This window comes from Dendrobates tinctorius, unplaced genomic scaffold, assembly GCF_039654945.1.
Source record: "Dendrobates tinctorius isolate UK_male_01 unplaced genomic scaffold, ASM3965494v1 ptg000029l, whole genome shotgun sequence".
Classification (NCBI taxonomy): Eukaryota; Metazoa; Chordata; class Amphibia; order Anura; family Dendrobatidae; genus Dendrobates; species Dendrobates tinctorius.
The window spans coordinates 17,086,604-17,101,135 of NW_027361697.1; the positions used below are offsets into that span (position 1 = coordinate 17,086,604).

The window sequence follows — 14,532 nt, forward strand, 5'->3', positions numbered from 1 at the left end:
TGCTTCATCTGCATGGGTAAGAGATCTCCGTGAATTTACCCTGATGCAGTGTTCCCTTATGTTTTTTTTCAGGGGAAGAAGGCTACGGGAAAACAGAAGCACAGGGAATGTGCCCTCTGTAGTTCCCCCCTACCAGATGGCCACCCTAAAAAATTATGCCAACCATGCATTCGGCAAACGGTAGGGGTTATTAAAGACAGGGAGTCCAGGGGTAGATTGTCAGGCCCTTATACTCTCCCCCGTTTATGCAGGTAGCGGAAGAGACACCTGACTTCACTTCGAACCTGAGAGAGATGATCAGGGCAGAAATGAAAGTCTTACCTCAAAGAGAACCTTCTAGGAGAAGAGAGGCTAGTGGTTCAGGCTCGGAGACCTCAGTCGCCCCTGGGAAAGGCGATAATTCCTCGGACTCCTCGGCCTCCTCGTCGTCTTCCTCGGATGAAGACTCTAGCCGGTTCTGCTTCCCCTTAGACCAGATGGACAGATTAGTGAAAGCAATACGGTCCACCATGGGGGTAGCGGACAAAAAACGGGAACTCTCCGCACAGGACATAATGTTCGGGGGTCTAGACCCCAAAAAACGCAGAGCTTTTCCATTAAACGATAAGGTTCAGAACCTAATTGACAGGGAATGGAAGAGACCGGAAAAAAGGGGCTCCATGCCACCAGCCTTTAAGCGGAGATACCCCTTTGATAACCCGGTAGTAAACAGATGGGATAAAGCCCCGAAACTAGACGCAGCAGTAGCCAAAGCATCTAAAAAATCTGCCATACCATTTGACGATATGGCCTCCTTGAAAGATCCGCTAGATAAAAAAGCGGATTCTTTTCTTAAAGGGACATGGGAGATGTCAGCAGGCGCGTTAAGACCAGCGGTAGCTGCCACCTGTACAGCCAGATCGATGATGGTCTGGCTAGATCAGCTGGATTCCGAGCTAAAAGACGGAGCTTCAAGATCATCTATTCGGAAAAGTTTGCCGATCATTCAGAATGCCGCGGCGTTTTTAGCCGATGCTTCTGCAGACTCTGCAAGAATGGCGGCTAAAGGCGCGGGTCTATCTAATGCAGCGCGAAGAGCGCTCTGGTTAAAATGTTGGCCAGGAGATATTCAAGCCCGGTCCCGTCTCTGTTCCATTCCCTGCGAGGGGGAGTACCTATTCGGCCCTGTCTTGGACGAATTGTTAGAGAAAGCTGGAGATGACAAAAAGAAATTTCCCAGTCTCCCGAACCCCTCGTACAGACGTCCTTTTACCAGAAAAGGTTTTTTCCGGAGAAGGCCGTCCAGAGATCAGGGCAGATGGGAGGAGAAAAAAAGGAAAGGTACAGGATTCATGTTTGGAGGGGGGCACCAGGAAGGTCCAGCTCGAGATACGAAAAAGCCGCCCCAATGACTAGTTACCCCGGTAGGAGGGAGACTAGCTGCCTTCTACCCATCCTGGTCTCTGATCTCTAATAGCAGCTGGATATTGGGGATAATAGCCGTGGGACTACGACTAGAGTTTTCTAGGGTTCCCCTTGATCAATTTAAAATTACCCCACTCAGGTCGTATGCTTCAGAACAAGCTGCCCTGGAGGCCGAGGTTCATGACCTGTGCGCCAAAAAAGTCCTGATAGAGGTTCCAGAGGGAGAATGGGGGAAGGGATTCTACTCCCCTCTGTTCCTGGTCCGCAAACCAGACAGCTTTTTTAGGACAATAATAAACCTTAAGGCCCTCAACAAGTTTTTGGTCATACGTCCTTTTAAAATGGAAACAATTAAATCTGCAATAAAATTGCTATTCCAAAACTGCTTTATGGTGGTGGTAGATCTGAAAGACGCATACTACCATATACCCATCCATGCAGGCCATCAGCGGTTTCTCAGAGTGGCGGTTCAGTTGGATGGGTCAATTCGACATTTCCAATATGCGGCCCTCCCTTTTGGAGTGGCAGTCGCTCCCCGAGTGTTTACTAAAGTAATAGCGGAGGTCATGGCCCATCTACGTGAATCGAACATTCTGGTGATCCCCTACCTGGACGATTTTCTTATTGTAGGTAAAACGGCGAATCATTGTTTACAACAGCTACAAAAGGCAATGTCCGCCCTAGAACGGTTAGGATGGTTGCTGAACGTCAAAAAGTCTCGGTTGCAACCGATGAAAGTCCAACAATTCTTGGGCCTAACCTTGGATTCTGAAAAACAGGAATGCCGTCTGCCTCCGGAGAAGCTTGTTCGCCTCCATTATCAGATCCTGAACGCCTCCAATAACCCCACCATGTCCCTCAGGAAAGCCATGTCCCTTCTAGGCTCTCTTTCGGCCTGTATCCCGGCAGTCCAGTGGGCCCAGTTTCATGCAAGGAAACTACAGAGCGAGGTCTTATTACATCAAAAGGTCCTTGGGGGTTACTTGGAGGGTCAGCTAACCTTGTCCCGTAACACAAGGGAGTCCCTAGAGTGGTGGTTAGACAAGAATAACTTGTCTAAAGGGGTGCCCTGGGAGTATAACGTAACCCGCATAGTCACCACGGATGCTAGTCCTTACGGTTGGGGAGCTCATATGGGTGAAATATTAGTCCAGGACCAATGGCAACATGATCAGTTAGGAATGTCATCTAACCTAAAAGAATTGACAGCAGTAGAACAGGCGGCTAAAAAGCTCTTTGTGTATCTACAGGGCCATCACGTGCGGCTGTTCTCCGACAATCAGGTCGCCGTGGCATATATCAATCACCAAGGCGGGACCCGTTCCAGACCCCTGATGATAGTAGCAGAGCGGTTGTTCCATCTAGCAGAACAATACTTTCTATCTTTAACAGCGTTGCATATAAAAGGAAGAGACAACATCACGGCAGACTTTTTAAGCCGCAATCAGCTAAAGCAAGGGGAATGGTCCCTAAACTCCTCCATATTCAATCTGATTGTTCAAAAGTGGGGATATCCAGAGGTAGACCTCTTCGCCACCAGAGACAACAGGCAATTGAAACAATTCTGCTCCCTAAATCCCAGAGAGAATCCTCTGGCGGTAGATGCCTTCCTGATAAAGTGGGACTTCAAACTAGCCTACGCCTTCCCTCCCCTATCTCTTCTACCCCTGGTGATGAGGAAAATCAGGAAAGACAGAGCGAGGGTTATAGTCATCGCTCCATTTTGGCCCAGGAGAGCATGGTTCTCATGCCTCAGGACCATGTCGGTGTCCGATCCTTGGGTTCTGCCGGACATCCCGGATCTCCTGTCCCAGGGCCCAGTCTTCCATCCTCAGGTGGCTGGCCTTCATCTGACGGCGTGGAGTTTGAACGGTCATTATTAGAAGAGAAGGGCTTCTCCGCAGACCTAATTAACACCCTACTTAAGAGTAGAAAAATCATTACCACAAAAATTTATGTCAGAATTTGGAAGAAATTCCTTCAAAACTCAGGAGTAGTCGCTGGGGATTCAGCGCCTATAATGCAGATATTAGAGTTCCTACAAAAAGGTCTGGACATGGGGCTCTCTACCAGTACCCTTAAAGTACAAGTGTCAGCCTTGGGGGCTCTGTTTAGCTGTAACATCGCTGGTAATTATTGGGTAAGCAGGTTCATTAAGGCGGCAGGTAGATCCAGGTCAATAATGAAGGATAGGTTCATGCCGTGGGACTTAAACCTAGTCCTCACTGCTATGACAGAGACCCCATTCGAACCTATCTCGTCGGCTTCCCTAAAAAACCTGTCCCTCAAGGTAGCCTTCCTGGTAGCTCTAACATCAGCCCGCAGAATAAGCGATATCCAGGCTTTATCTAGGTGTCCTCCTTATTTACAGTTCAAAGAGGATAGGGTAATACTTAGACCTGACCCAGCGTACTTGCCGAAGGTAGTGTCTAGTTTCCATAGGACACAGGAAATAGTTCTTCCATCCTTCCTCCCTAATCCAACTAACGAGAAGGAAAAGAAACTACACACCCTGGATGTCAGGAGAGGCCTCATAGAATATCTGACAGTCACCGATCCCTGGTAGAAAGATAATGCCCTATTTGTCTCATCAAGGCCCCAGGAAAGGTTGTAGAGCATCAAAAAATACACTAGCCAGATGGATTAGAGAGGCGATTTCAATAGCATACACCTCAAAGGGCAGGTCGCCACCCGGGAAGCTGAGGGCTCATTCCACCAGAGCCATGGCAACCTCATGGGCCGAAAGATCAGAAGTCTCCATTGACCAGATTTGTAAGGCGGCTACTTGGTCCGCTCCGAGCACCTTTTATAGTCATTATAGGCTAGACCTGGGTGCTTCCACAGACCTCTCTTTTGGTATAAGGGTGCTGCAAGCTGTAGTCCCTCCCTAAAGCTGATATTACTCTCTGTAAATCTCTCAGGTGGTGCTGTCATGGACGACCGAATAAAGTCTTAGTTACTCACCGGTTAACGGTATTTTTCGGAGTCCATGACAGCACCCGTATATTCCCTCCCTTATAGTTTGATTGGGGTGTGCACGTCTATTTCTTGTATATGCTCACTGGTGGTAAAAGTTTATAATTGTAAAGAATACTGTACATAAATCATGCATTAACCTTGGAAGTCCTCTTGTGCTCTGTAATCCAACTGATGCGTGGGAGAGGTGCCACCCTTTTGTATCTGTAGGTTTCCTGTTCCTAAGGGGTGGATCCCCTCTCTCAGGTGGTGCTGTCATGGACTCCGAAAAATACCGTTAACCGGTGAGTAACTAAGACTTTCAGTGATTGCTCCATTAACACAGGTGTGGGTGTTGATGAGGACAGGGCTGGAGATCAATCTGTCATGATTAAGTAAGAATGACACCACTGGACACTTTAAAAGGAGGCTGGTGCTTGGCATCATTGTTTCTCTTCTGTTAACCATGGTTATCTCTAAAGAAACACGTGCAGTCATCATTGCACTGCACAAAAATGGCCTAACAGGGAAGAGTATCGCAGCTAGAAAGATTGCACCTCAGTCAACAATCTATCGCATCATCAAGAACTTCAAGGAGAGAGGTTCCCTTGTTGCCAAAAAGGCTCCAGGGCGCCCAAGAAAGACCAGCAAGCGCCAGGACCGTCTCTTAAAAGTGTTTCAGCTGCGGGATCGGGCTACCAGCAGTGCAGAGCTTGCTCAGGAATGGCAGCAGGCAGGTGTGAGTGCATCTGCACGCACTGTGAGGCGGAGACTCTTGGAGCAAGGCCTGGTCTCAAGGAGGGCAGCAAAGAAGCCACTTCTCTCCAGGAAAAACATCATGGACAGACTGATATTCTGCAAGAGGTACAGGGAGTTGACTGCTGAGGACTGGGGTAAAGTCATTTTCTCTGATGAATCCCCTTTTCGATTGTTTGGGACATCTGGAAAACGGCTTATTCGGAGAAGACCAGGTGAGCGCTACCACCAGTCTTGTCTCATGCCAACTGTCAAGCATCCTGAAACCATTCATGTGTGGGGTGGCTTCTCAGCCAAGGGAATGGGCTCTCTCTCAGTCTTGCCTAAAAACACAGCCATGAATAAAGAATGGTACCAGAATGTCCTCCAAGAGCAACTTCTCCCAACCGTCCAAGAGCAGTTTGGCGTTCAACAATGCCTTTTTCAACATGATGGAGCACCTTGCCATAAAGCAAAGGTGATCACTAAATGGCTCAGGGAACAAAACATAGAGATTTTGGGACCATGGCCTGGAAACTCTCCAGATCTTAATCCCATTGAGAACTTGTGGTCAATCATCAAGAGACGGGTGGACAAACAAAAACCTTCAAATTCAGACAAAATAAAAGCATTGATTTTGCAAGAATGGACTTTCTATCAGTCAGGATTTGATCCAGAAGTTGATTGAGAGCATGCCAGGGAGAATTGCTGAGGTCCTGAAGAAGAAGGGTCAACACTGCAAATATTGACTTGCAGCATTAACTCATTCTAACTGTCAATATAACCTTTTGTTACTCATAATATGATTGTAATTATATTTCTGTATGTGATAAAAACATCTGACATACACACATAAAAACCAGAGGCCAGCAGATCATGTGAAAATATAATATTTGTGTCATTCTCCAAACTTTTGGCCATGACTGTACAAGACAGCTTGAATTTCTTTCGAACTTTATTGGGGCTGCTTATCCACCATCCGGACTATCTTGTATTGCAACCTTTCATCAGTTTTTCTCTTCCGTCCAGGGAGATTGGCTACAGTGCTATAGGTTGTAAATTTCTTGCTTATGTTGCGCACTGTGGACAAAGGGAACATCAAGATCTCTGGGGATGGACTTGTAACCTTGAGATTGTTGTTATTTTTCAACAATTTTGGTTCTCAGGTCCTTAGTTTTTTCTTTTCTTTTTCTGTTCTCTATGCTTAGTGTGGCACACACAATGCAAAGATTCAATCAACTTCTCCCCTTTTAACCTGGTTTCAGGTTTGATTTTCATATGGCCCACACCAGTTATTTGCTATGTGTGACTTTGAATGAGCATCACATGCCTGAAACAAAGTTGTTTACCCCTCAATTTTGCCTATTTTGGGGGTTTTGTGTGAAATACTATTCAACTTGCCTTGTTTTCTGTGCAATGGCAATAATGTTCTTGGAGAGATACTTAATTTTCTGAAGAAAGTTCAAGGGTGCCAACGCGTTCAGCCGTGACTGTGATTTTTGACAGCAGCATGATGTAGGAACAGGGACCCTGATTCCAGCAGTCACTTAGTTTACTTGGTGCAGCAGTTGTGATAGAATCACGGTTTTCTTCTCTGCTGCTGATCAAGCAGAGCTCGGAAGGCTGACCTCTGTATAACCCCATCCACACCACTGATTGACAACTTTCTGTGTACACTGTATATTGAGAGAAAGCTGTTCCACATGGTGAGGGAGCACTGGACACCTAGTCCTGTAGTGATAATCTTCTGAGGATAAAACACTGATTGTATTGAAACCGGAAAACACAGCCAAGTAAGTGATGCTGTGGGTAGAATCGGTGGCAAAAACCTGCTGACACATTCCCTTTAACCACATGATGATTGGAAAAAAAAAGGCATCCAAACTCATTAGCCAGTGTTAATTTGCTTAATACCATGGTAAATAGGTGATGTTGATATATCTAGCACTATCCTCCATAATGGCATCACATGACCAAGTGATGGCAGCCGTTACACAATATTTTTTTCGCTATGGATCAAACACCATAACATGAAATCCAATCCAAAGGAGCACTGTAGAAAACTGATTAGGATTTCAAAGTAACAAAGTCTGATTAAGAAAAAAAAAATTGTTGGTTCTTCATTGGTTAAAACCTGGGAAAAACCAGAAAAATAAGTCAGTGCTGTACTTGTGGCTGTAAATAGGTGTGTGGTGACTCATGTGGCCGTGATTGACAAGCCCGTTCTGTTATGCCGCAGCTCCGCGTAGAACAGGCGCTGCTAGAAATCCTGGCTGATGCTTTAATTAGAAAGCTCTATACGTTCCGTTTTAGATGCACGGCTTGAACATCTCATGGCAGTAACCATGGCAGCACACAGTTTAGCATTTTGACGGCTGTGCAAAAGTGCGGAGACCCTTCTTTAAATATATTGAGAGCGAGGAAATGTAATTAGTAGCAGACAGCTTCAGCGCTGACACATAAGATTTTTAAGATAAGTATATAATCTATTAACCAGGGAGTGAACAGCTGGTTGGTAGTGATAAGGGAGCACCTTTGTACCCACCGATCAGCTCTACATGACATCCATTATAGTTGTTGGGTCTGGTGTGTGGACGCTTCCATGAGCCAAGATGCTCCTAACCACTTTACATGGTCCTGTCGATCCATTCTGTCATAGATTCCCACTAATATACGGCAAGGAAAAGGTTTCCCTTACCCCTAACTAGGTTCTATAAAGATGTACGAGAGCAGTGGTCTTGTACAAGACCAAGAAGGGGCGTTAGTGCTACCATCCTATATCATGAGTGTCCATAAAAGGTCCAAAACGTTAATGTTCCAGCAGAGGGAATCGATGCTTGGGGATTACTATTAGTAGTGTTTCAGATTAGGTTTTGTATTGGAGGTTTTTTTTGTGTGGGACGTGTCGAGTTGGCGTAAGGAGACTTGTAGGCCACACATCGTTGCGCCATGCAACGTCGCGTTTTGGGGTGTGCCTGAAAAAGACATCAGACGGTGCCCTTGTCGGCTTTAATAAAGTGAATGTTTCCGCTAGGGCTCTGTTTGGATTTCCGTCGGAATACAGATTTTTTTTTTCTTCTGGAAGGCAATTCCGGCAAAAACTCCAACTTCGTGCTCGAGGGAGGATGCTGTATTAATGTGATCCCACAAAGCTTAGGATAAAAGCAAGGAGCAAGTACTCTGAAGTAAGTAAATTATATATGTAAATAGGGTACTTAGTTGATACTATTTTGATAAAATTGAAATAAAAAAAAAAAGTAAAAGCTATCCCACCGAGACAAAGCGTACACAGTCAGGGTGGTCTCTAACTCTAGTGTTTCACCTCACTTTGTGATAACAGGCCTCAAAATAGATGGAGGCAGCGAGGGGCATAACTATTATGGTCGCAGATGTTGCGGGAGTGGGGCTCTCTAACGCTAGCGCCAATTTAAACTTGATGTGCATGCTTACCCGCCCAGGCCTCCAAACAAATGCACCTGTGTTGCCGCCATCTTAACTATATGGGTCCGCTGCATCCTGAGAATGCATTTGTATGGAGGCCTGGGCAGGTAAGCATCTCTGCCATTTTTGCTGTATTTTTGAGTTTTGGAGGATTTTCAAGTCCTCTTTTTGTGCTATTGCTGATTAGTGTTAGGATTCATAAGCGTGGGGATCTGTGACGAGGATTACGAGCGTACGTATTTTGGCCAAAATATCAACTAATACCTCACATTTTTTATGTTTTTTGCCCTTTATTTTTCGGGGTGCAGTTGGGCCCATTTGGTCTTGAAAACTGTGGTGTTTGTTCACATGGGATGCATTTTGATAGCGCTGGGCCGCCCGCCTGTTCTAATAGAAGGGCGTAACTAATAGGCTGTTAACCTGGATGCTGTGTATTGTCATAGTGTGAACAGCGCCGCATACAAGTTTTCATTGTGCATTAATATACCAAGCAGCTGCCCCTTCCATGGATTGGTAGGATGTGAGCGGTTGTCTCATCGATATTTTTGCACCTGTGTTGCCGCCAACTTAACTATATGGGTCCACTGCATCCTGATGATGCATTTGTTTGGAGACCTGGGCAGGTAAGCATCTTTCCCTTTTTTGCTGTATTTTTGGGTAGAGAACATTATTCCAGAAAAGGAGCCAGGATGGGGGGATGTTGTTATAGCATTGGGCCCAGGATGAGGGGGTCATTATTACTTGAAGGGTCCAGGATGGGGACATTATTCCTGGAAGGTGCCAAGGATGGGGGACATTATTCCTGGAAGGGTCCAGGGTGGGGACATTATTCCTGGAAGGGTCCAGGATGGGGACATTATTCCTGGAAGGGTCCAGGATGGGGACATTCTTCCTGGAAGGGTCCAGGATGAGGAGCATTATTCCTGGAAGGGTCCAGGATTGGGAATATCATTCCTGGAAGGGTCCTGGATGGGGACATTATTCCTGGAAGGGTCCAGGGTGGGGACATTATTCCTGGAAGGGTCCAGGGTGGGGACATTATTCCTGGAAGGGTCCAGGGTGGGGACATTATTCCTGGAAGGGTCCAGGGTGGGGACATTATTCCTGGAAGGGTCCAGGGTGGGGACATTGTTTATGAATGGTGTTAGACAACCAACTTTAAAAAAAATAGACAAATATGAAATCTGTGTAGGATGATAAAGGTTTCTCTTCTTTAGTATTTTCCCTCAGACTGTAAAGAGCGCAGAGTGCTATGACACCTACAAATAACAATACAAGATATGACAAGTCCTTTAGATGAGCTATATATCATTTTTTTTCACAGCTAATCTAGTGACTGTGACTGCTGTGTGCTGCAAAGAAAGTAAATGAGACCGCGTACGAACTGTCATCATTATTGCTGTCTCTAAAAAGTTAGGGGAGCCTTCTGTTACTGCTCAAACGTGAAACTTTCTCACTTTTGTAGACAGATTAAAACTGGAAATATGTTTAATAATTAACCCAGGCGAGAATTCTTCAGCCATATGGAAGGGGAAGGCTCGCAGCAACCCTAAAAACAAACTTCTCATTAGTGCTCTAATTAAAACCGCATATCTTACAGCGAATATTTATATAACCTACAATATCTTAATATTAATTTTAATCAGAGCGAGATATGAACCCTCAAACTTGGGAGTTTTTTTTTTATTTTGGTGTCTTGCCCTGAAAAAGTCTTTACATTTCGTAAAACTATCCAATGTTCCAGCAGTGAAAAACCTAGTAATTATGTACTGATCTTATTTTTTTTTCAAAAACAATTAACTGCCTTGAAACTTTTTTTGTAGAACTTTTCAGAAAATATATCTACACACCAAGCCCGAAAACAACTCGTGGCCCGTGTTATTAGATGACATAACCGTTTTAAGGATCTTGTAGAACACCCGCCCTCTTAAAGGTTTTCCTAAATGATAGTGACTTTTCAAACGTTTTTTGGCTTCAATGTGTTCAAGTCTGCAACTTTTATAGAATTGTAAAACTTTATTGTACATTTTGTATCAATTTTTAGTTTACCGTAATTTGAGTTCTGAGTCATCTGACCTGATCTATCAATGACAATCCCGGTGTTTAGTATCTCACTTAATCCATAGAACAAGTTACTTACAATTTTCTCATGTCCTAATCATCCATTCCTTTGTATTCTAGGACGCAACTCTCAATGATGGAAATTCATTTAGCCCATTGATGTTGGCCTCTCCGGCATCCATGATAAACCAGGTTAAGTTTGAGGATGAGCCTGAAGTCCGGGACCTCTTCATTACAGTTGATGAGCCTGAAAGTCACATCACAGCCATTGAAACCTTTATTACTTACAGAATTGCTACAAAGGTCTGTATAGAAACTTTAGAATTTCTCTGCACAATTGTTTTTTTCACAGAACATGTTCAAACGTGAACTTGATATGATTTTTTTCCTTAGGGTAAGTTCACACTAGGCGTTTTTTCAGCGCTTTTTTTTTTTTTTCTTTGCAACGAAACCTGATCTCTTGGAAGAAAAGAAGCTGCAGAAAAAAAAAACATGTTTTCATTTGTTTGCTTTTTGCTGTGGATTTGGCATGCTAGATTTGTCTCTTGTGTGTGCTGATAAAGTGTAGTGTTGAAAAAAGGTCTTATTCTATAGAATCTCAGGATTTGGCACAAAATAAAAGCAGAAACACCTGATACCTGCATTTTGGCTGTGGATTTTCAGCTTTTTTTTTTTTCACCACCCATTCACGTCAGAGTGAAAATTGCTGAAAGTGACATGATCCATTATGCAAAGCACAAAATAACGACGACAAAAAAAAAACAATATGGGTGTGAATGAGATTTCTGAAATCTCATAGACTTTAATGGTTCTGTAAAGCGCAGCTGAAAATTTGCATTAAAAAAAAAAAAACTGCAAAAACGCCTAGTGTGAACTTGGCCTTATTGTGCAGAAGGTAATGGTAATGACCCCTAAATTTACACTGCATGTATAGATAAGGCATGTTATAACATATGCCACTTCAAAGTATTTGGTACCTATTTAGTTAACGTTTTTTTAAAGTCCAAGTGGGTTTTATCAGAGTTTTCATCCGGGGCTATATAGTGTGTGTGTGTATTGTGCTCTCTCTTCTCCGCATGCTCGGCTCAGAATGTTGCTGGTGGCCCAATATTATTGAGCCACCATCATGAGTTTACAGAAGTCATGCCTATTCAACGCTAGACGTCTCTCATGGTTTCCTGTAACACCACTGCACTTTTAGAGAAGAGGAAACAATTGAGCTGTGTATGGCTTCCTGCCTAGTGCCCTGTACGCATAATTTTTTTTTTTTTTTTTTACTGGTTCATACAGAGCCCGTTTTTTAACTGGAATATTACAGCATTCCTGTAGGCTTTCAATGACATCTGGTTTGGGAATCGCTGACCTACAGTTTAGGATAGTAAGTGACGAGTAAGGAAATAAGCGCAGGATAGAAGCTGTGCTGACATGAGCTAATGAAGACAGCAGCACATTCACCATGTATTACTGGGAGAGACATTGCTATAAGTGAAAAATCTGAAAATTGGATCAGGCTGCAAACTGCGTATCGGCGGATCTGAAATGAATTGAGGATTTGCATTACTATATGTAAAAATATTATTCCGATTTCCAAGTTTTCACGTTTTTAAATTGTGTTTTCAGACAACTCGCAGCGAATTTGACTCTAGCGAGTTTGAAGTTAGAAGACGATATCAAGATTTCTTATGGTTAAAAAGCAGACTTGAAGTTGCCCATCCAACTTTAATCATTCCGGTAAGTCCTGCCTATAATCTGTGTGAGATACAGTGCTCAGTGTGATAATAGGACTCAAGAGTGTGTATGGCGGGCGTCTCCTGCCTCCCACACTCCCCACAAATCACTGGTTGGTTGCGGTCTCCTTATTTACTGTGCATAAGGACCTGGCAATTTGGTGGGAGAGGGAGGCTGAGGGACACCTCGTTCCCATTACTCATTCCCAATTCAGCTATGGGGTACTACACAGCTAATTCATACGGGTGGATCGGGTTCGGGTGCTGACTAAACACTATTATGACTGTTGGCTATCCCTCTATAGCTTTTCGATGGGGAGAAAAGAATAAGTGAATCATCTGACAGCTCTTGTCTTCATTGAGAACAGAGGACCCAGCATGGTAGTATCTAAGATGCTTGACCCTACTTTTTCTTCACCTCCATGGAGAGGCAAAGACCCCCCTATATGCAGGCATGGGTGACTTTTATATAATGTGTGTGGCCATCTTAGATAAAGCACACCCGGCTCCCGCAGCGTCGTTCATGGATATCCAAAGCTGAAAACAATGTTCCAATCTATCTTTTTTTTATGACAACTGCAAATACAAACAGCAGCGTTTGGCCGGGCGTCCTTCATGATCGTTCCAAGCTGTCGCTTCAGTAGTTTTGCCTGAGGATCTTTTAGCACTTGGGATTGTTCCGATGTTCCAGAAAGTGAAATTATTTGAACGACTTTCCGGCATCTCCGAAACATTACTACAACTACATGGCGATAAAAGCTAGATGTTGGTAATTAGTGAATTACATGTGTTAGAAGTTTTGATAATTTTTTTTCTCTCCTTTTTTCAAGCCTTTACCAGAGAAATTCATAGTCAAAGGAATGGTGGAAAGGTTTAATGATGATTTCATTGAGACTCGGAGAAAGGCATTGCATAAATTTTTGAACAGAATAGCCGATCATCCCACGTTAACTTTTAATGAAGACTTCAAGATTTTCCTCACAGCTCAAGCATGGGTAAAAGTTCTGTAATAGTTTTAAAAAGTTTTTTTTATTTTTTATTTGCCTTAATTATTACTGCTTTAACGACATGTGTTTTATTTCTGCACAAGTGGTTTCCTTTTATGAATTTTAATCTTTAAACATTTCTTTCTAGGAAATTCAAAAGCATTTTTTTTAGGAAAAGAAATTGCTTCATATTTAAGACTGGTTTAATTCATTAAATGCATAATTGTCGGGATTTTTTATAAACTGTATTTTTAATGAAAATTTTTCAAATTTTGCAAAAAAAAAAAAAAAGCAAATTTAGGCATTTTAGATTTCTCACTATCATTTATAGGTTAACAACCAATCTTGCCGGGATTTTAAAGCCTATGGCTACTAAAACTATCCAGTCCCGTTGTTGATAGATTTAATGGGACTGTCTTGTCATAGACATTAATGATATAGCTCTAGGATATCCGAATAATATTTACCATTGACGTCAATTCAAGGAAAGCCTGCTGTCACTTTTTTGTTCTCCTTTGCTGGTGGCCATTTGACTGGCAATTTAATCCATCATCACACATGAGATTGTTCTTATTTGCCATGTGGATTTTGCACCAGATTTGCTGCTTTTTCCAGTACGGTACATGAAGAGGAAGTTTTGAAAAACCTATTTTATTTACTTATCTTTTGTTCTTCTCCCTAGGAGCTGACATCTCACAAAAAACAAGGTCCCGGACTGCTCAGCAGGATGGGGCAGACGATCAAAGCTGTGGCGTCTTCCGTCAGGGGAGTGAAAAATCGCCCCGATGAGTTTACAGAACTGGGAGAATACGTGGAAGCTTTTGGCCAAAAAGTATCAGTTTTGGACAAAGTGTCACAAAGAGTTCATAAAGAAGAAAAAGGTACAGAATATTTAATTACATTAATGTTTAAATGGAACTTAAACCTTTCCGTAAATAAAGTTTAGCGTTTAAGTTTTGGTAGGAACTTGACAAGTTTTCTCCTTTTAGTTCGGCTTCCCACGTCCATGTTCAGCCGGTTGATGATGGACCACTATGTATGGACTCTGGCCACGGGTCTCCTGACCCCAACTCCACGGCCTCGTATGACCACCCCTCTCCCCCCCCCCCCTTTTTTTTTTTTTGTCAGATGTTGGCACCTTTGAGGCTGTTGAGTTCAGGTCAGGGAGCCTGTGACTGGTCCATAAATCTAGGTCCATGTTAGGATCATGAGTGAAACACGGA

The 14,532-nt window shown here is 43.4% G+C and overlaps 1 protein-coding gene across 3 annotated transcripts in view; it reads left to right on the forward strand.

Moving 5' to 3' along the window:
* The window catches only part of SNX7 (sorting nexin 7), a 161,537-nt gene that overhangs the window by 71,545 nt on the left and 75,460 nt on the right, over window positions 1–14,532 (forward strand). For all 3 annotated transcript variants that reach the window (XR_012231423.1, XM_073571403.1, XM_073571404.1), the window contains exons 2-5: window positions 10,717–10,899; window positions 12,217–12,327; window positions 13,154–13,318; window positions 13,992–14,190. Coding sequence is in view for 2 of the 3 variants with exons in the window: in XM_073571403.1 (XP_073427504.1) it covers window positions 10,717–10,899; window positions 12,217–12,327; window positions 13,154–13,318; window positions 13,992–14,190 (658 nt within the window). In the remaining variant the exon portion in view is untranslated. The remainder of the gene's footprint in view (window positions 1–10,716; window positions 10,900–12,216; window positions 12,328–13,153; window positions 13,319–13,991; window positions 14,191–14,532) is intronic.